The sequence below is a fragment of the Musca autumnalis genome, unplaced genomic scaffold (genome assembly GCF_047663935.1).
Source record: "Musca autumnalis isolate F117 unplaced genomic scaffold, ASM4766393v1 scaffold_2, whole genome shotgun sequence".
NCBI lineage: Eukaryota > Metazoa > Arthropoda > Insecta > Diptera > Muscidae > Musca > Musca autumnalis.
Genome location: NW_027411755.1, coordinates 183,013,524 through 183,035,627, shown reverse-complemented (window position 1 = coordinate 183,035,627; position 22,104 = coordinate 183,013,524). Strand labels below are relative to the sequence as shown.

At 37.3% G+C, this 22,104-nt stretch overlaps 1 protein-coding gene across 50 annotated transcripts in view; it reads left to right on the top strand.

Annotated features, from left to right (window-relative positions):
* The window catches only part of Mhc (myosin heavy chain), a 33,202-nt gene that overhangs the window by 10,461 nt on the left and 637 nt on the right, over positions 1–22,104 (top strand). Inside the window, exons 7-18 of one of the 50 annotated variants that reach the window (XM_073965661.1) lie at positions 1,667–1,770; positions 3,542–3,949; positions 4,983–5,153; positions 7,664–8,253; positions 8,487–8,604; positions 14,694–14,957; positions 16,952–17,161; positions 17,270–18,156; positions 18,333–18,411; positions 19,146–20,321; positions 20,420–21,325; positions 21,888–21,954. In XM_073965661.1, the coding sequence (XP_073821762.1) occupies positions 1,667–1,770; positions 3,542–3,949; positions 4,983–5,153; positions 7,664–8,253; positions 8,487–8,604; positions 14,694–14,957; positions 16,952–17,161; positions 17,270–18,156; positions 18,333–18,411; positions 19,146–20,321; positions 20,420–21,325; positions 21,888–21,935 (4,961 nt within the window). In that variant the 3' untranslated portion in view covers positions 21,936–21,954. Of the gene's footprint in view, positions 1–129; positions 234–1,666; positions 1,771–3,541; positions 3,950–4,982; positions 5,154–5,684; positions 5,856–6,393; positions 6,565–7,663; positions 8,254–8,486; positions 8,605–9,900; positions 10,019–10,373; positions 10,492–14,693; positions 14,958–16,951; positions 17,162–17,269; positions 18,157–18,332; positions 18,412–18,714; positions 18,794–19,145; positions 20,322–20,419; positions 21,326–21,430; positions 21,744–21,887; positions 21,955–22,104 lie in introns of those variants that run through there. The other 49 variants (XM_073965665.1, XM_073965666.1, XM_073965662.1 and 46 more) reach the window with 49 other exon arrangements.

The following is a 22,104-nucleotide window of genomic DNA, read 5'->3' as shown; positions in this document are numbered from 1 at the left end:
TCGAACTTTGTTGCCGCTCTGTGTAGCAGCACTTTAGGGTGAAAATCAAACCTCCATCAACATTTATTAACCCTATCCACAATTTTTCTCTTTTTCTCCCCCTCGCCCCTACCCGGTTCTGTTAAACAGAGATCTGTTTGTTGTCTAACAACATCTACGATTACCATATTGTCTCTCAAGGCAAGGTTACTGTTGCCAGTATCGATGATGCTGAGGAATTCATCCTTACCGATGTAATTATTCTTTTTTTCAAAAATATCTTTTTTTAAACAAAAAATACTAAAAAAAAAACAAAGCAAAAAAACTAAAAACCTGCCGCTATAATACGATCTTAACCTCTAACTTTTAGTAAGGAAGTAGGAGCAAATGATTTTTTTCCTAGGAACAACTTCTTCTTCTTCTTATCTTCAAATCACAACATATCACGGCAAATCTCAGAATACGTAAACCCCCATCATTTTGCGTGGTTTATCTTTTAGATTTATTTTAAAATATTATTTATTTATTTATTTTTTTCTTAAACCATAAACAAAAATTCACAGAGATGACATTTTTAACACCCCACATTGGTGATTATCCCGGCATATGTCAGGGTAAAACCAGGATACCCGGTGTCAATGATGGTGAAGAATTTGAATTGACCGATGTAAGTTGGGCATTTGTTTGTTGGTTAGCACTCTCTCGCTCTCTTTATGCAGAGATTGCACTTTGTTATGATGGTCCAATGGCAAAGAGCTAAGCTCCAATACCCCCCAAAAGGAGATATATTTTTCATCTCTTGCTATCTCTCTCTCTCAAGCTCTCTTTCTCGTTTGTGTGTATAAAACAGTGCTGATATATCTCTCTCTATTTTTCTACGCGTCTCTTCTTCTTATACTCTTGCTGTTATAAAAAGCCAAAATGAGATACACATACCCAGCAAGCCACTCCACCCAAAAAAAAAAGAAAAATGAATAATTTGTAAACAAATTTGTGTAATTAAAAAAAAAACAACTTTTTGGTAAATATGTTTTTTATGGTTTTTGTTTTAATGCAAAACAAACTATTGTAAATATGAATGAATAACTTTCAAGCCCAAAAAATGTTATTCCGGAATTTCTATCTCTCTTTCTCTCGCTCGCTCTATCTATCTCTCTACTTGATTTATTTTTGTTAAAGAGAAACACTTTCAATGAAATGCTGTGTAATGAAACCCATTTCTCTTTTGCTCTTTCTCTCTATCTCTCTTTTTGTTTGTCTCCAATAATACCACCAAATGGCCCAAATTTTTAAAGAATTGCCCAGGCACCCAATTTCTTTCTTTGTAATTTTTGTAAATATACACCCCCTCCAACTGGGCTGGGAGCAGGGCTCTCTGCAAAGAATGAACTAACAAACAAAAGTACCAACAACAACATCAAGAAAACACCGGGTTATGCTGATCAATTCAGGGGACAAAAAAGCCTGCTCCTGGCTCCATAAAGAGCCTTCAATGAACCAACCAACCAATCAACCAACCACCCAAACAAATTCAAACCCCACAAAACTCAAAACAGACAAAATCCAAAAAAAATTACTCATTACCACGATTTGTTCGCTCTCTCTCTCCGTACTCTCTGTACTGGGATATGTGTTATAAATAACAATCGGCCATTTCTAAACTTTTCTCAACTTTTTTGACTCTCAGACATGTGCTTCTTGTCGGACAACATTTACGATTACTATAACGTATCCCAGGGTAAAGTCACTGTACCCAACATGGATGACGGTGAAGAATTCTCTCTTACCGATGTAAGTTTCAAAAAATAGCAACAACATACAAGACTTTTACACATCCTACACCAAAACACCAACTCTCCCCGAAACACTATCACATTTAAAAAGAGAATTTTGACTTTCTCTTCAAATGTTTACACACAAATGTTCTCTTACCCAAACCACCTTAAACTCTTCCCACAGTTTTACACCACTTGTCAATGAAATTATGTGTGTCTGTGTTTCTCTTTTTGTGTATGCGTAAGTGTGTCTTGAAACCCTTCTAGCTCACTCTCTCCCTCGAGTTGAAATGTTTTAAGGCACTCAGATTTGTGTTAATAATTTTTTTGGAAATTTATTTTAGTTTGAAACCCAAATTATCTAGACTTGAAAACAAACATCAAAGAAAGTCTAGAGACACGGTGACTAAACAGCAGTTAGAGAATGTGTTAAGGTTTAAGGCATGACAAACCCCATCGCAAACCTCTCTCCCTCTCTCTTACCACACTCTCTTTTCTACTCCCTTTCTATCACAAACAGACTGTTATCCTCGGCCTTTGAGAGCAATCAATACAATGCATGATGCTCTTAAGGCACCACCACACACAAAAACACCAACACCACCTAACTCTCTGTCTCTCTCTCCCCACACTCCCACTTTTTCCAAATATCCCCCAAATTTTCTCTTAAAATATCTATTTGTGTTACTTTTTTCATAAATTCCGGAATAGTTAACTGATAATTTCTGTTGATAATTTTGAAACTTTTATCCCGGAATGATGTTAGAAAACAACCCGAAACAAAAAATCCTTCAAAACGGATTTCAGAACCTAGGAATGAAAACCGATAAAAATAAAATTTAGGGAAATCAGTGACTAATTATAAAAAACGAAAAAGTACTAATTGAAAATGCTTGAAATTTTGACTAACCAATTTAGTAACTAAGCAAAAAATCGAAAAATTGCGAGCTATATTTTTTTTGAAAAAATTCCCTCAAAAATAGCAAATTTCCCTTAAGGGGAAATTTTTGTTTTTGGGAATATTCCAAAAATTCCTTTTGTTTTGGAATCTATGGACAAAGTAAAACGAGACTACATAAAAAACTGAAAATTTCCCTTGTGGGAAATTTTTGGGGAAATTTTTGTTTTCAATGGAAATTCCTTAATTTCATTGAGATATAATAAAAGATCAAAGAAATTAATTTTTTCGAGCATTAATAAAAATTTCCCTTTTGGGGAAATTTTTGTTTTTCCATAAAAAATTGAAAATTGTTAAATTTCTTAAATTTCTTAAATTTCTTAAATAAATTTCCCTTGGAAAATTAAAAACTAAAAAATATAATATTTATATTAAAATATTCATGGTAACAAAAATATGGCTCGTTTGTAATTTACAGAAAATCCAAAATTTTTAAAAATATAAAATTTTCGAAAACAGAAAAATATTGAAAAAAATAATAAAATTTGTCCATTTTCCATAGGCAAAAATGGGCAATTTAGGCAAAAAAAGTACTTAAAAATTTGGATTTTTCTGCTAAGAAACAAAAATGTAAAATAACCCCAAAAAACTAACAAATTTTGGAATGCTTGGTTCTAACGAAAAATAACAAAAAAAAAAATACCTAAACAAAAAACAACCAGAAAAACGCTCTAAACACCACCTAAAAATTCCAAATTAAACGCTTCCAAAACTACCCAAAAAACCATAACCCAACTACCCCACATAACAAACCCCATCGCACCAAAACCACAATTAATGTTCATTTTTTTCTCTCTCTCCCTCATTTTGAAATTTTCACCAACAACAGCAAGCCTTCGATATCTTGGGCTTCACCAAACAAGAAAAGGAAGATGTCTACAGAATCACCGCCGCTGTTATGCACATGGGTGGCATGAAGTTCAAGCAACGTGGTCGCGAAGAACAAGCTGAACAAGATGGTGAAGAAGAAGGTGGCCGTGTTGCCAAATTGTTCGGTTGTGATTGCGCTGAATTGTACAAGAACTTGTTGAAGCCCCGCATTAAGGTCGGTAACGAATTCGTCACCCAAGGTCGTAACGTACAACAAGTCACCAACTCAATTGGTGCCCTCTGCAAGGGTGTCTTCGATCGTCTCTTCAAATGGTTGGTCAAGAAATGTAACGAAACTTTGGATACCAAACAAAAACGTCAACACTTCATCGGTGTATTGGATATTGCTGGTTTTGAAATTTTCGACGTAAGTTTTCAGTGGGCCAACACACACGCTCACTGATATACACAAAACACATACACCATTCACACACACACCACACACATTTATCACCTTTTGAAAAGAAATTTTTGGCAGGGGGTACATTTATAAAGTAGTCCCTGGGGAAAAAAGAGGAAATATTTTTTTTCTTATAGAAAACAAATTTGAAATTGAAATTTTTTATGAAAAATTTAAATTTTAATTTTTCAATTGGAATTTTAATTTTTTATAAAAAAATTGAAATTTTAAAATTTTTCTAAAAAAAATTACCATTTTAAAATTTTCACATAAAAATTTTAATTTTTAAACAAATTGAAATTTTTATAAAATATTAATTTTAATTTTCTATAAAAACAGAAAATTTAGAAAATATTTAAATTTTCAAATTTTTATAAAAATCTGAACTTTTTAAATGTTTTATAAGAAAACAATTTTAATTTTTTATAAAACTTGAAATTTTAAAATTTTTTTAAAAATTTAAATTTTAAAATTTTTATAAAAAAATTAAATTTTAAAATTTTTATAAAAAATTAAATTTTAAAATTTTTATAAAAATTTAAATTTTAAAATTTTTATAAAAATTTTCAAATTTTCAAAAAAAAACTGAAATCTTCAAATGTTTCATAAAATAACAATTTTTAATTTTTTATAAAATTTGTATAAAATTTACATTTTTATAAAACTGAAATTGATTTATAAAAAATGTATTTTACTTTTTTATAAAATTTAAAATTTCATATTTTTATAAAAAATTCACAGGAATTTTATAAAAAAAATCAATTTTTTTATAAAATTTAAAAAATATTTCCTTCTCTTTTAAAAAAAGTTTGCTCTTTCTTCCCTAAAGAGATCTCTATAAAAATCCCCTTCCCAAAAGCACACACACACACTAACACACCTCTACCAAACTTTGTTGGGAGAAAAAAAAAGACAAGAAAAAAATACTTTCACAACACCACGAAATTCTCTTTCCAAAAGAAAATATTGAGAAAATCCTCTTACCAAAAACCCCCTTTAGTACAACGGCTTCGAACAATTGTGTATCAACTTCACCAATGAGAAGTTGCAACAGTTCTTTAACCATCACATGTTCGTCTTGGAACAAGAAGAATACAAAAAGGAAGGTATCAACTGGGACTTTATCGATTTCGGTATGGACTTGTTGGCCTGTATTGACTTGATTGAAAAGGTGCTTATTTGCCAAATTACTCACTCTCCCACACATATGTATTTGTCTTGTCTTCTGTGCACAAATTTTTGTTTTGTATATGTATGATGACAGCTCCAGCACCACCTTCAAACTTAGTCTCCTTTATAAATAATATCACTATTCTCTCGAATGATATTGTATAAAAAAATGAAGAAAAAGAACAGGGTAAGAAATCATCAGCTATGTATGTATGTCTCTCTCTCCTTGATCAAAACAAGCACCACTACCTTTTTGTGTGTGGCTCTCAGAAAAAAAAGAGGCCAAGCACCCAACCTTCAAACCTCAAAGAGCACAGCCTTCATACTTGTTTTATATGCACCAAGTTCCAAGGGAAACAACAATTTTGTTTGTATTATATACCCCCACATATACACTTATGTACACACACAAACCACTCTATCCCCAAACCACCCTCCCACATACACAATGTTATCCACCACACCAGGTTATGTTTTTTGCCCCAAACATGATTTTTATGTTCATTACCTCCTTACCTCCTCAAACTTCTAGTACAACGGTTTCGAACAATTGTGTATCAACTTCACCAATGAGAAGTTGCAACAATTCTTTAACCATCACATGTTCGTCTTGGAACAAGAAGAATACAAAAAGGAAGGTATTGACTGGGCCTTCATTGATTTCGGTATGGACTTGTTGGCCTGTATTGATTTGATTGAAAAGGTTTGTTCAACAAAAGAAAAAAAGAGTATCTAACAAAAAGAAAAAAAGAAACGGGCCACAAGTTATAAGGAATGTTGCATCAAACCAAAAAAGAACAAACAAATCACAAAAAGGGATCCAACTACAAATCCCTGGGAATGTTTACATGTTTGCTTTAAGCCACACAAGCGTATGGAATGAATGGCTTCGTTATTCCAAATATCCAATGTCTCTTCATGTCTGGAACTTGTTTGGAAACCATTTTTATATAATGGACCACAAGTTGGGCGCCACCACACAACACAAAAGATCCTCTCTCTATACCTCCACCATACACAGTCAGTCTCCCCCAAACACAAAATGGAATGTCGCCATTTCCAAACTCTCTCTCACTCTCCCTCCACTGCCTTTGAAAACTCCAGCTCGGAGAAGGCAACCCACTCCCCCAAGAAAAAGATCACTAACCCCACTCATCATCCATTTTTATCACACATTTTCTCTCCCCCACCCCAAGAACATTTATGTCTAACCAATTCGAAATCTATTTACCACTTGACAGTATAACGGTTTCGAACAATTGTGTATCAACTTCACTAACGAAAAATTGCAACAATTCTTCAATCATCACATGTTCGTTTTGGAACAAGAAGAATACCAACGTGAAGGCATCGAATGGACTTTCATTGATTTTGGCATGGATTTGCAAATGTGTATTGAATTGATTGAAAAGGTATAAAAAAACAACGAATTTCTCTCTCTCTCTCTCTCTCTTCTAACTTCTTAAAAAAAAAACGTAGCCGAAAAACATCAGCAAAATCTAATCCAGCCAAAGAAAATAATCAGCAAGAACCAGGAATAAGAGAAAATCAGGAGATTTATAAAAATTACCCATTCTCTCTATCTCTTTGAGGGTGTTTAGGTTTTTAAAAATCTTTGGAGCTCTCTTATTCCCATGGTTCTATAGCAGCAGTAAAGCTAACTTCTATGGAATTCGATTCCAATAACTCTCTACTTTCTAAAACAAACTTCTCTCTTTCTCTTAACTACAAAAGTAGTCAAAGCAACGCCGCTGTACAAAGAAATGCCAAAGTAAAATAGCAGCAAACTTTTTGCTCTTAGAAAAGTAAAATCAATATTCTAATATCACCGTAAATCTCTTAATTCAATGTAAAGAAAATTAGTCACTCTCTCATATATTAACCCTACTCATTCTAGACACTATTAGACCATTGTAGCACTAAAAATTTAAATTTAATAATTTTAAAAAACTTTCATAAAATCTTCTGAACATCATTTCACATTCGTAGTCTCACATTGACACTTTCTAACCCTCCATAGTGATACCTTTGTAGCACTAAACAACTACTCACCATTATTACTCTCTTTGTGAAACAATTGAAAACTCACATTTGTCCATTCTTACACTCTCTAACCATCCGCAATGTTACTCTTACTCTCCCTCTGGCTAACCTCCATAACGTTACTCTCTTTGTTAAACATACTGTTACTCTGTCTCTCGTTAACCCACCACAATGTTACTCTCTTCGTTTAGCGTTTTATTCGTTAACATTATCTTAAGTAGTTTTATACTTCTCGCCATTAATCACAAATATCAGAACGCTCTCTTTCTCTCTCTCTAAAAAAAATGCTTGCTAATTCTGCTAACCCCAGGTAAGTTATCTTTGTCTAACCTCTAAAAAAAAGTAATTTTAAATGTTTTATGGCTCGTCGAAAAAGAAAATTAACCCCCTTTAATACCCTCAAACATTGTTGACAATAAATGCTCACCACAATCTCTTTTTTTCTCTCTTCCTTTCACCAACAAACAGCCCATGGGTATCTTGTCCATCCTTGAAGAAGAATCTATGTTCCCCAAGGCCACCGATCAAACCTTTGCCGAAAAATTGACCAACACTCACTTGGGTAAATCTGCTCCCTTCCAAAAACCAAAACCACCAAAGCCCGGTCAACAAGCTGCCCACTTCGCCATTGGCCATTATGCTGGTGTTGTAGCCTATAACATCACCGGTTGGTTGGAAAAGAACAAGGATCCCTTGAACGACACTGTTGTCGATCAATTCAAGAAGTCCAAGAACGCCTTGTTGGTTGAAATCTTCGCTGATCACCCTGGCCAATCTGGTGGCGGTGAACAAGCTAAGGGCGGTCGTGGTAAGAAGGGTGGTGGCTTCGCTACTGTCTCCTCAGGTTACAAGGAACAATTGAACAGCTTGATGACCACCTTGCGTTCGACCCAACCTCATTTCGTACGTTGTATCATTCCCAATGAAATGAAACAACCTGGTGTTGTAGATGCTCACTTGGTTATGCATCAATTGACCTGTAACGGTGTACTTGAAGGTATCCGTATTTGCCGTAAAGGTTTCCCCAACAGAATGGTATACGCTGATTTCAAGCAACGGTAAGTATTGTGGGCGGGACATGAACATTACACACACACATAGGAAATTTTAGGGGAAATTGAATTGATTAGGTTGAATGGGAAATATCTTCAAAATTCCTGGGTAGATTAAAAAATATTTTCTTTTTTTTTAATTTTTTCTTACAAATTTTTTTTTGGTTAGTTGAAATTCCAGGTTAGATTTTTTTAAAACTTTATTTCCTTATTTTCTTAATTTTTCTATTACAAAACAGTTACATGATTTTGGCACCTGCCATTATGACCCAAGAAAAGAGTCCCAAGAATGCTGCAGCCAAATGTTTGGAATCTGTCGGTTTGGATCCCGATATGTATCGTATTGGTCATACCAAGGCACGCAAGATATTATTTGAACATATGTTCTATGTTGTACCCCCCTAGTAGAGTTCCTCTATTCCACCTACCTGGTAGTGGTAGTCCCTCTTCCACCATGTAGTGTTGACCCCTTTCCACAAAAAACGTACAAAGTATTTAATGTAAGAGTTTGTAACTCTTTTGTGTTGCCTTGGTCTGTCTCATTGATTATATACTTTCTTGCTCTTTGTGTAATTGTCCTCATGTGTCTCTCTTTTATGTTGAGTCTGTGAGAAAGACAATTGTGTATTTGTAGCTGTTACTATTTGGGTACTCTCATTAGTTTGTCTCATCTTTGTCTCTTTTTTTTTTAAATGTAGAAGGCTCTCTCTCTTTCAGTTGCACCATCTTTTTGTAGCACAATTATTGTTTTTATAAAGAGAGCCATTTATCCTTGTAGTGTTGTTTCCATCTCTCTCTAGTCTTTTGTTTTTATTGTAGTGTTGTTTTTTTTTTCAAATGTAGTTTTTATTATTATTAGAATTATTGTATAATACACTTTAGTTTTGTAGAATATTGAACAAAACACATGCACCAAATCACTCATCCATTTCTGATATGATCACTTGATGAGAAGACACCATTCCTCCTCACATAAACACCTCTCTCTCTCTCTCCCACCTCAATGGCTAATGCAAGGTAATTTTGTTAAGGCACAACTGCATTTGCCAAGCACAGTGGTATTAGCACATACAATTTGTTTTTTTTTTCAAAAGAGAAATGAAAACATTTTCCTTCCCTATCCATACTTTCTCTCTCTCACTCTGGCTTCATTCTATGATGGCTCTGAAGCCTTTTCATTTCCTTTGGAATTCTAATTCATTTATCACTTTTTTCTTCAAAATGGTTTAATTAATTTATTTATCCAAATCCTTATTTGAGTAGCGTTCATCTCTTTCTATCTCTCTCTCTCTAACCAAGACCTACTCTTTTCCTTTGCAGTTTAAATTTTTTATTTCTCTTTACCTTAAAATTCATTCCTGTTTGATACCTTGTCCTTAAACATGACATATTGAAATCTCTTATGCTCTCTTTTTTTGAAAGGGAGTACATAAATTCCTCTCTCTCTCTCTCTCTCACTGACACATTACACTCAGTAAACAACACAACTGTAGCTGAAGACTTTCATTTTGTTTTCAAAACAAGAGAACACTTTACTCATTCTCTCTCTCGTACATTATGGCTCATTTATTACTGCTCTATTGCCATTGTTTTGTCTTCATTGTGTTGTATTTTTTTCTCTCTCTTTCTCTCTTGAAAATCAAACTTTTACAGGTATCAAATTATTAATCCAGGTGGTATTGTTGGCATTGCGGATATTAAAAAGCAATCTCAAACAATTCTAGAATCAACTCCACTGGATCCTGATATGTATCGTATTGGTCATACCAAGGCATGGATAAAATATTTAAAATCTTTATTTTTTGGCTTAAAAGCATTTCAAAAATTCAAAAATTTCCAATCCAAAAACCAAACAAAGCATTTTCTATGGAAATGTTGCCTTTCAAGAAATATCCTGAGAATGAATTACCCCTCATTTCTCTATCTCTCTATCTTTTTCCATGGCTCTTTCTCTATCTCTCTATGATTTTAGCTGAGAAATGTGTTTGAATTCAGAATGTGCATGTGTTAGGTCAAGAGTTTTGGTATTTTAGAATTATTTTTTATTTATTTATATTTAATTTATTTTTTTTTTGTATTGTTATTACCCCCTCACTTTCCCCCACGAATCTGAAAACACACACCAGTTATCAAATTTTGAACCCCAAGGGTATCAGTGGCCTGGAAGACCCCAAGAAGGCCTCCAAGATCCTTATTGAATCCACTGAATTGGATGCCGATCTTTATCGTCTCGGTAACACCAAGGCATGTGTCCAAAAAAAAAAAGAACAGCAAATACATTTGCCACTCTCTTAGAACAAAAACACAATCTAGAACTTTGTTTCTAACCCCAGGCCTTTTGCAAAACACACCAAGCAAAGATCCCTAAAAAATATTTTTACCACCAAGGATCTTTACACACTCCCAAGATTCTCCAAAAGATTCTGAAAAAACAAACTTGAACTTCTAAGAATCTTTACACTCCCACACTTTGTCCAAAAATTCTCTTTGAATGGAAGAAAAAGGACTTTTTTACACCAACACACAAACACACACATCCAGCTGGCCCCTTTTTGCTCTTTAAGTAGTTAGTTTGGTTCATCATTCAGCAGTAGTAGTAGTAGAATTTGTTTATTATTTTATTATTATTTTTCAAGTAGAACATTTTTGTTAATTTATTGAAATTTTTTGTTTGTTATCATCTCTACAATTTTGCCAAAAAAAACCCTGAAACTCTTTATGGCAAAATATACACACCCACATACACACACCACCTGCCTGACTGCATGAACAACCAACAACAGTTACCAAATCCTTAACCCCAGAGGTATCAAGGGTTTGGAAGCTGATCCCAAGAAGGCCTCCAAGATTTTGGTTGAATCTACTGAATTGGATGCTGATCAATACCGTTTTGGTAACACTAAGGCATGCATCGAAACCAATAAGAATTTCCATATATTTTGCTCCATTGGAATTCTTCACACAAAAACACACAGAATTCGTTATTCCTTTTCATTGTTTTTCTCTTAAATGTTGTTCCAATTTTTAATTCGTTACTGCCTATGCCACCCCACTGCCAAAAGAAAGAAAAAAAAACACCCAAAAACGGTGCAATTATTTGCTACTATTATCATTCCCTGACCCCTCACCAAAGGCTTACCCCTTCCCATTTTTAAGAAATCCTTTGCAAAACAGGACCTCAAAATGGGTTGTAGTTTCTTTAGTAGTATTATTTTGGTTTAAATTTTATTTTTTTGACAATTTTTATTTATTTGTGCACGTATTTTTTTCTTCCCCCCACCACCACCACCACAATCATTTTATTATACACCAAAACCATCATTATCATGGCTCAAAATGGTACACATGATCGCAAAAACCACTACAGCTACCAGATCATGTGTCCCAACAAATTGAAGGGCGTCGATAAAGACACCAAGGCTTCCCAAATCATCATTGAACACATTGATTTGCCAGCCGATCAATATCGTCTTGGCAAAACTAAGGTATATCCAAACAAACACAGACACAAAATACCTTCTCTCATGCGTCACACTTAGATGTTTGCTAACCCACCACACATTCTCATTTGAGGCTGGAGTTACTCTTGGCATGCAACACAAGGGAAATGGAGAAATGTTATGGGGCTCTCTTCCGTTTTCTTTACTTGAGAATGAAGAGAACCTAGCAACATTTTCCCATTACCATCCGTCCACAGGCCCAGAGTAAACCTGCCCCCTTTCTAATTTCATTTCAACAAATTTTACTAACAATTTTTTTTTGTTTATTGTTTTTGTAGTGTTAAATTGTTGTTTTGTTTTTACTTTCATTGTAAACTCTATTGTCCTCTTTTTAACATTTCTTATTAGAAAAAAATTTCTACTAATAATCCTTTGTCTTTCTTTCTCTCTGTTAACCCCACTGTCCAAAATTGTCTAGAAAAAAATGTGTTTTTGAAGAATTATGCGCGCTTTAAAACAAAAACAGCAACAAAAACAAGCCACATGAAAAAAATTTAAAAAAAATCCTACATTCCAAAATATTCCAAATAATTCTGCATTTAACTTCAATAATAATTCCTTACAAATTTTCACAAAAAATCCCTGAAATTTCACAACAAACCAAATTCAAATGATTTGGTCAGATTGTCCCCCTAAGTTCCTCTCTGATTGACATACACCACCCAAAACGAAACATTTTATGGAGAATTGAAAAAAATCTCCCCGCTTGTCAGTGAAATGGCGCCCAATTGTTCCATCCACACTCTTGTGGAGTTGTTAAAAGCAGTTACCTTTAATTTCAAATGAATCGGGCAAATATTCCCTTACAATATTTTAGATCCTTTTCTATTCTATTTTTCTCGGTGTAATACCAGCATTCACGCCTCAAATGGTGGCCAAGAAAAAATTATTTCCTTCGATATTTCAACCAGTTAAGATCCATTCGGAGATGGTAAAAATAAACAAAGGACTCCATCTGCGATCAGAAAATAACTCTGCAAATATGGCGGCTTAAATGGCGCCCAACCTGGATAAAATATTTCCTTTGGTATTTCAGCCAGTTCAGATTCCTTCGGAGATGGTAAAATTTCCACAATGGACCCCCTTGGTAGTCCAAAAAAAACTCTGCAATAAAATCCCTCCCCCCATTTTGCTCGGTGACTGCTCAAATGGCGCCCAACCTGTCAAAATTCATTCCTTTGATATTTCAATAAGTTCAGGTTATTTCGGAAATGGTATAAAAACCACAATTGATCCTTTTTGTAGTCTAAAAAAACTCTGCATAAAATCTCTCCCCCATTTTACTCGGTGATATACCCCCCTGACTGTGCAAATGGCACCCAACCTGAAAAAAATGTCTATTGATATTTCAACCAGTTCAGATTCCTTTGGAGATGGTAAAAAATCTTCAAAAGACTCCTGCTGCAGTTCAAAAATAAAATTCCTCTTCTATTTTTCTCGGTAAAATGGCACCTTGGCTGCTCAAATGGCGCCCAACTTGGAAAAATTCTTTCCTTTGCTGTTCCAACCAGTTCAGGTTCCTTCGAGGATTGTAAAAATCCTCAAATTACTTCTTCTGCAGTCCAGAAATAAAATCCCTTTCCTATTATATTCGATGAAATACCACTTTGGCTGCTCAAATGGCGCCCAACTTGGAACAAAATATTTCATCTGATATTTCAAGCAGTTTAGATTTTTTGGGGACCCCTTTGGCAGCCCAAAAAACCCCCGCAATAAAATCCTTCACCCACTTTAATCGGTGGAATACCACCTTGGCTGCTCATATGGCGCCCAACCTGGAACAAAATATTTTCTTTGATATTTCAACCAGTTCTATGGGAAAAAATTGCTTTGTGATGCATTTTTGGCGTTTCATAAGTGGCGCCCAATGTTGAAATGTTGTTAGTCTCCGGTATTTCAAAGAAATTGTGACACAAACCCCAAATCTCACTCCAATATATCCCAATTATTGCTGAGGGACCCGATAAAAGGTTCCCAAATGGGAAGAGAATATCATATACGAAATTTCACAACAATTTTCCGGAAAAAAATCTCCGATTAATGCACTTTTCTTCTACGAAACGCTTCGCAATGGCGCCAAATTATAGTTGAGGGAACCGAAAATGGCGCCCAACAGGGAAAATTTGATATTTTTTCAAAAAATTTACGGAAGACATCTTTCTTCTATGAATCGCTTTCCAATGACACCCAATTATTGTTCAGCGGAAACAGAACATGGCGCCCAATGGCTAAATTTCGCAAAATAAGAGAAATAATTAAAGAATTTTCTTCTACGAATCGAAAATGGTGCCCCCGACAAAATATTCCGAAAAAAAAAACAGGAACATTTAATATAAGAAAAATCCAAGAAATTGTGTCCACTTATTGTTCGGGGAACAGAAATGGCACCCACTAATTTCCCAAAAAAAAAAATTAAAAAAAAAATTCGGAGAACCCAATAATTGTTAACGCAAATGAAAATGGCGCCCAACGTCTAAATATTGGAAAAATAAGAAAATTTTAATTTTTAAAATTGCAAAATTTTCTACGAATCGCTTTCCAATGGCACTCAATGATTGTTGAGGCAAAAGGAAATGGCGCCCAACGTCTAAATAAAAACTAACAATTATTTGCGAAATGGAATATTTAAATCGTTTTGGAATAAAATAAAAAAATTGAATATGGCGCCCAATGTAAAAAATAACTAAAAATTTTGCTACAATGTTTAGTGGCCCACAAAACTTAAAATATGGCGCCCAAAGTTAAAATAAAAAAACCTCTAAAAACATTCCAAATTATTAAATGGCGCCCAATGTTAAAATGAAAACCCTGTGGCTTCTTTTTGTTGCACCAAACGCCATCAAAACAAATCTCAAGAATCTATGATTTTAACATATTTTTTTCCTGGGGTTCCCCAACCGTTACCCCCGCCTCCCTATTTTTTTCTTTACACTTGTAAAACTATAGGTCTTCTTCCGTGCCGGTGTCTTGGGTCAAATGGAAGAATTCCGTGATGAACGTTTGGGCAAGATCATGTCCTGGATGCAAGCCTGGGCTCGTGGTTACTTGGCCCGTAAAGGTTTCAAGAAATTGCAAGAACAACGTGTTGCCCTCAAGGTTGTCCAACGCAACTTGCGCAAATACTTGCAATTGCGTACCTGGCCCTGGTACAAATTGTGGCAAAAGGTCAAGCCTTTGCTCAATGTATCTCGTATTGAAGATGAAATTGCTGTAAGTATTGAAAATAAAATGTATATTTTTTCTAATTTTTCGTAGCTATTTGGCGGCGTATGACGATTATCATTGTTGGCATGGAGGAAGAAAGGAAGGAGAATAAATGGTTTGGTTGAATGGTTTCATGTTTCTTCACTCAGTCAGTGAGTGAGTGAGTGCAAGAGTTGTGAGGAAATTTCACTCAACAACAGGTGTAAATTGCTGTTCCCCCCTCCCCTTTGGGGGGTAAAATATTTGAAATATTTATTTCGTGGTATTTATATTTAGCCAGCTTGTTAGGCAGCTGTTGCTGGCTAATACCATCTAATTATCAAAGCCAAATTACAAATTTTGTTACGCCAGGAAAATGTATTTTTTTCACCCAACCACCCACCTACGCATAATTTTCCGATTAACGTCATCATTGGCTTTTGGTTTTGATTCATCACATTTGCCATCATGATGATGACTAAATTATTATTGATTGAAAATTCTAAATTTAAAAAACATTTTCCACATTTCCGCCTAACCACCCAAAACTATGCCGAATATGGGTCACTTTTGTTTCTTATGATCAGATCTCTGATGATGATGAATGCTTTTCATCTGGAACTTAGCAAAGCATAACATGCTGCCCTGTCTGTCTGTCCAAAATTTTTGATTATTTGCTTTATAATTAATGAGTTGAGGAAATGTTTAGCGTAACCTCGGCAGCAGCACCAGCGAACGTCGACACTCTGCCACAATTGGCTCATTAATTCTGCTGAAATAAAAATGAAAAAACAGATTTACATTATGATTACCAATAATTTCTAAATATATATTCCTTGGTGTGCACTGTACACCAGCCAAATTAGAGGTGGAACCTCCTCAGCAGCCAAACGCTTCACTCTATTTTTAATTAATTATCGAAGTGAACAAGTGTTTCGAATGATGTTGGCTAATGTGTTAATATGGCTCCTTGCAAGGCAGGGAACTCAACTCATCGCACACCAACAACCAAACGACTCACTCACTCTCAAATATTGGCTGCTGAGCCTTTTGATCTGTCATCCCAAACATGAGTAATTGCAACCACATGCAACATTGTGCTCGAGTTGTTGTTGTCGGTGTTTTGATTTCAAAATTATTAATAACATAATTGAAATCTCATAAATTATTGGCTCAAAAATAAAATAGATGAGGGTCCAAGCATCACCATCACCACCACTGCCCACCAACGCCTGCCTTAGGCATACATATAGAATCACACCTGTGCCATATCGATCGTTTAGCACGATAATAACATTGAATCAGCCACCCCTTTGCCCCACAAACCTGGCACCCATGAATACACATGAGTGGCATACCTCTGCCATGATGAAGCATGGCAAATGTTGGTGGAAATTGGCATAGCCTACCTACCTTTAGCTAGCCATCCATCCATCGATGGCCACCCAATTTATGAGTTATTGCTCATTTGCCTCGAGTTGGGGTGTTGTAAAATTTCGAATTGAAATTTTTAAATTAGAATTTCATATTCGCTCGAACGAGAAGTGTGGCTACAACAAGCATTCCAGTTGTTGACCAGTAGCTAAACGGTTCTCTTAGTCAAATCACAAAAAACTCCAAGGGTGCCCAAAACGAATTTAATAACTAAAAATAAATTGGAAACGATTTTAACGAAAGAAAAAAATAACTGCCAATTAAAAACCAACAAAAATAAAACAATAACAACAAATAACGATTTAAAAAAAAAATAATTCTGAATAATGGCTGAGGATAAAAAAGTGAAAAAATCCAAAAAAGGTGAAAAAGGTGAGGGCTCAACCACACCTGGGGCAAGTGAACAAGCAGCACCCCCAGAAGCTGAAACAAAACCAGAAGAAGCCAGTGCCGAAGCAGCTCCTGCACCAGCACCTGCTGAAGAACCTGCAGCTCCTGCCAGCAATGAAGAAAGTCAACCAGCCCCTGCAGCACCTGCACCAGCGGCCGTAACTAATCCCTCCCCCGATAATTCTTCTGATTTACAGCGTCTAGAAGAGAAGGCCAAGAAGGCTGAAGATGCCCACGCTGCTGAAGTTAAGGTACGCAAGGAATTGGAAGCCCTCAATGCCAAATTGTTGGCTGAAAAGACTGCCTTGTTGGACTCCTTGTCCGGTGAAAAGGGTCAATTGCAAGACTTCCAAGAACGTTGCTCCAAATTGCAAGCCCAAAAGAACGACCTCGAAAATCAATTGCGTGTAAGTATCCCGGCCCAAAAAGGGTAAAAACCCAACAACAAAAATCCCCAATTAATCCCCTATTAATTTCACATTCGCTTTCTTTCCTCTCTTCCCCCCCCACAACAGGACATCCAAGATCGCTTGACCCAAGAGGAAGATGCCCGCAACCAATTGTTCCAACAAAAGAAGAAGGCTGACCAAGAAATCTCTGGCCTCAAAAAGGACATTGAAGACTTGGAATTGAACATCCAAAAGGCTGAACAAGACAAATCCACCAAGGATCACCAAATCCGCAACTTGAACGATGAAATCGCCCACCAAGACGAACTCATCAACAAGTTGAACAAGGAAAAGAAGATGCAAGGTGAAGCCAACCAAAAGACCGGCGAAGAATTGCAAGCCGCCGAAGACAAGATCAACCACTTGAACAAGGTTAAGGCCAAGTTGGAACAAACCTTGGACGAATTGGAAGATTCCTTGGAACGTGAGAAGAAATTGCGCGGTGATATCGAAAAGTCTAAGCGCAAGGTTGAAGGTGACTTGAAACTCACCCAAGAAGCCGTCTCCGACTTGGAACGCAACAAGAAGGAATTGGAACAAACCATCCAACGCAAGGACAAGGAATTGGCTGCCCTCACCGGCAAATTGGACGATGAACAAGTCTGTGTCAACAAGAACAACCGTCAAATCAAGGAATTGCAAGCCCGCATCGAAGAATTGGAAGAAGAAATCGAAGCTGAACGTCAAGCCCGCGCCAAGGCCGAGAAACAACGTGCTGATTTGGCCCGCGAATTGGAGGAATTGGGTGAACGTCTTGAAGAAGCCGGTGGTGCCACTTCTGCCCAAATTGAACTCAACAAGAAGCGTGAAGCTGAACTCAGCAAATTGCGCCGCGATTTGGAAGAAGCCAACATCCAACACGAATCCACCTTGGCTAACTTGCGCAAGAAGCACAACGATGCTATTGCCGAGATGGCCGAACAAGTTGATCAATTGAACAAGATGAAGGCCAAGTAAGTATGACAGGGTCCACATCTCTCTTTTCTCTCTCTTTCTTTCAAGCAGAAAAAACGTTTTGCTGTGTACCCATCCATCCATCCGTGGTGTTTTGTGTTGTTGTCTCTGTTGGAAATTTAATTTTTTTTTTAATATATTAAAATTTCTTTTAAAAATCCATTCAAAACTCTAGGGCTGAACATGATCGCCAGACTTGCCACAATGAGTTGAATCAAACTCGTACCGCCTGCGATCAACTTGGCCGCGAAAAGGTAAAGCAAACATTTCTCAGGGATTTGCAAAATCCTCTCTCTCTCACACAAACTCTTCCCTTACACACTTGCACACTATTTCCCACCCTAAAAAAAGTAAAACCAGACACACACAAAACATAACCTCAAAGAAACGGCAAGGCAAAGAAAACTCAACGAATTCTTCAAATATGGGTATCCAGCAAGCAGCGTATCTTCTATTTGTTATAAAGCTAATAAACCTTATCTCTCCTCTGAACACACCTACCTTTAACACATAACCTAACTAAACGAACAACACATTCCACTCGTATCTTAATCTAGGTCCGAAAAGGAGAAGAACGAATACTATTCCCAATTGAACGATCTCCGCGCTGGCTGCGATCACCTCGCCAACGAGAAGGTATTACACACATTTTCAAATTTGCATTTTAAACGACGCTGTAAATTAAAAACGCTGATATTGTAGTTGGCTCCCCGGCTCCTCCCGGGGGGACCTTGTAAAAAGAAACAAAATTACCATAGCTGAGCTTTTTTGAAGAATGCAAATCGGTAAGGGATGCTAGGCATCCCAAAAGACTTTGTATAAAAATTCTGCCGCCTTAATCCCATGGCCCAAAATTGTAAAAAGAAAATCCACACCTAACCCGCCCTTAGTCCGCCACAAACACTAACTGTACATAAACAAATGCACACACACAAAATATCGCCCTCTCTCCTTATCTCTTTCTAATGCTGTTTCTCTCCGTCTCTAGGCTGCCCAAGAAAAGATTGCCAAGCAATTGCAACACACCCTCAACGAAGTCCAATCCAAATTGGATGAAACCAACAGAACCCTCAACGATTTCGATGCCGCCAAGAAGAAGTTGTCCATTGAAAACTCTGACCTCTTGCGCCAATTGGAAGAAGCCGAATCTCAAGTTTCCCAATTGTCCAAGATCAAGATCTCCCTCACCACCCAATTGGAAGATACCAAGCGTTTGGCCGATGAAGAATCCCGCGAACGTGCCACCCTTTTGGGTAAATTCCGCAACTTGGAACACGACTTGGATAACTTCCGTGAACAAGTAGAAGAAGAAGCTGAAGGCAAGGCCGATTTGCAACGTCAACTCAGCAAGGCCAACGCTGAAGCTCAATTGTGGCGCAGCAAGTACGAATCTGATGGTGTTGCCCGCTCCGAAGAATTGGAAGAAGCCAAGAGGAAGTTGCAAGCTCGTTTGGCTGAAGCTGAAGAAACCATTGAATCCCTCAACCAGAAATGCATTGGCCTCGAAAAGACCAAGCAACGCTTGTCCACCGAAGTCGAAGATTTGCAATTGGAAGTCGACCGTGCCAACGCCATTGCCAACGCTGCCGAGAAGAAACAAAAGGCCTTCGACAAGATCATTGGCGAATGGAAACTCAAGGTTGATGATTTGGCCGCTGAATTGGATGCCTCCCAAAAGGAATGCCGCAACTACTCCACCGAATTGTTCCGTCTCAAGGGTGCCTACGAAGAAGGCCAAGAACAATTGGAAGCTGTCCGTCGTGAAAACAAGAACCTCGCTGATGAAGTCAAGGACTTGCTCGACCAAATCGGTGAAGGTGGCCGCAACATCCACGAAATCGAAAAGGCCCGCAAACGCTTGGAAGCCGAAAAGGACGAACTCCAAGCTGCCTTGGAAGAAGCTGAAGCCGCTTTGGAACAAGAAGAAAACAAGGTATTGCGCGCTCAATTGGAATTGTCTCAAGTACGTCAAGAAATCGATCGCCGCATCCAAGAGAAGGAAGAAGAATTCGAAAATACCCGCAAGAACCACCAACGTGCCCTCGATTCCATGCAAGCTTCCCTCGAAGCCGAAGCCAAGGGTAAGGCTGAGGCCCTTCGCATGAAGAAGAAGTTGGAAGCCGACATCAACGAATTGGAAATTGCTTTGGATCACGCCAACAAGGTAAGGAACCCCACTAATTTATACACACTTTCGCTCTCTCTCGCTCTTTTGTTTTCCTCATACTCATCAACATTTTTCCTCTCTCTCTCTCTATTTAGGCTAACGCCGAGGCCCAAAAGAACATTAAGCGCTACCAACAACAACTCAAGGATGTCCAAACCGCCCTCGAAGAAGAACAACGTGCCCGTGACGATGCCCGCGAACAATTGGGTATCTCCGAACGTCGTGCCAATGCCCTCCAAAACGAATTGGAAGAATCCCGCACCCTCCTCGAACAAGCCGACCGTGGCCGTCGCCAAGCCGAACAAGAATTGGCCGATGCCCATGAACAACTCAATGAAGTTTCCGCCCAAAACGCTTCCATCTCCGCTGCCAAGAGGAAATTGGAATCTGAACTCCAAACACTCCACTCCGATTTGGATGAATTGTTGAACGAAGCCAAGAACTCCGAAGAGAAGGCCAAGAAGGCTATGGTTGATGCCGCCCGTTTGGCTGATGAACTCCGTGCCGAACAAGACCACGCCCAAACCCAAGAGAAATTGAGAAAGGCCTTGGAACAACAAATCAAGGAATTGCAAGTCCGTTTGGATGAAGCCGAAGCCAACGCCCTCAAGGGTGGCAAGAAGGCTATCCAAAAATTGGAACAACGCGTCCGCGAATTGGAGAACGAATTGGATGGTGAACAAAGAAGACACGCTGATGCCCAAAAGAACCTCCGCAAATCTGAACGCCGCATTAAGGAATTGAGCTTCCAATCCGAAGAAGACCGCAAGAACCACGAACGTATGCAAGACTTGGTTGACAAGCTCCAACAAAAGATCAAGACATACAAGAGGCAAATCGAAGAAGCCGAAGAAATTGCCGCCCTCAACTTGGCCAAATTCCGCAAGGCCCAACAAGAATTGGAAGAAGCTGAAGAACGCGCCGATTTGGCTGAACAAGCCATTAGCAAATTCCGTGCCAAGGGACGTGCCGGTTCCGTTGGTCGTGGTGCCAGCCCCGCGGTAAGTAATCTAAGCTAATAAATAAATGCGATCTCTCTTCTTAGCTCTCTCTCTCTCAAGGCTTGCTTAATTCACAATGGAAAATCATTTCTCTATTCTCTTTAGCTCTAAATCAAAACAACTATGGCACTGTATATCCACAAAAATACCATGGTCCACAATTTGAGATTCAGATTCAAAAACAAACAAAAAAATAGCTCATAAGTTTATGCTTTAAGCGTTTCTGATCCACAACATCCACTCCATAGCGGGAGAAATGCGTAACAAAAAAAAAAAGAAAAACAAATGAATCGACCAACCATCAAATCAAAGAAATCTCTTTTTTTACCTACCACCAGCTTAAATATTCAGTCTCAGCCCCACTCCAAAACGAAGCTCAAAAAAAAAAGATTTCATCGCTTACAAACCAAAAACAAAATCACGAACATTTCTCCGCTCATAAGTTTTTTTATAATAAAACATAATAATAATTTTTTTCTTTGTTATTAATTTCTACTCTACTATATACTACTATATAATATGTATATGTATGTGTGTGTATACTATATACTATCTACTATAGCCGGGAATGTCTAAAGGTGGCCGCGGCAAAAGTGTGCTGGATCAGTAGAACAACTTTCATTACATTTGTAAGTTGATAGAAGGAAATGAGAGGAATGCGTTACTTACTTTGTACACACACACAGCCACACAGAAATCCCACATCATTATGTTCTCATTTTGCAAAGAGACTTTCTCTTTCTCTCTATCTCTACCCTCACTTGGTCTTCATTTGTTGT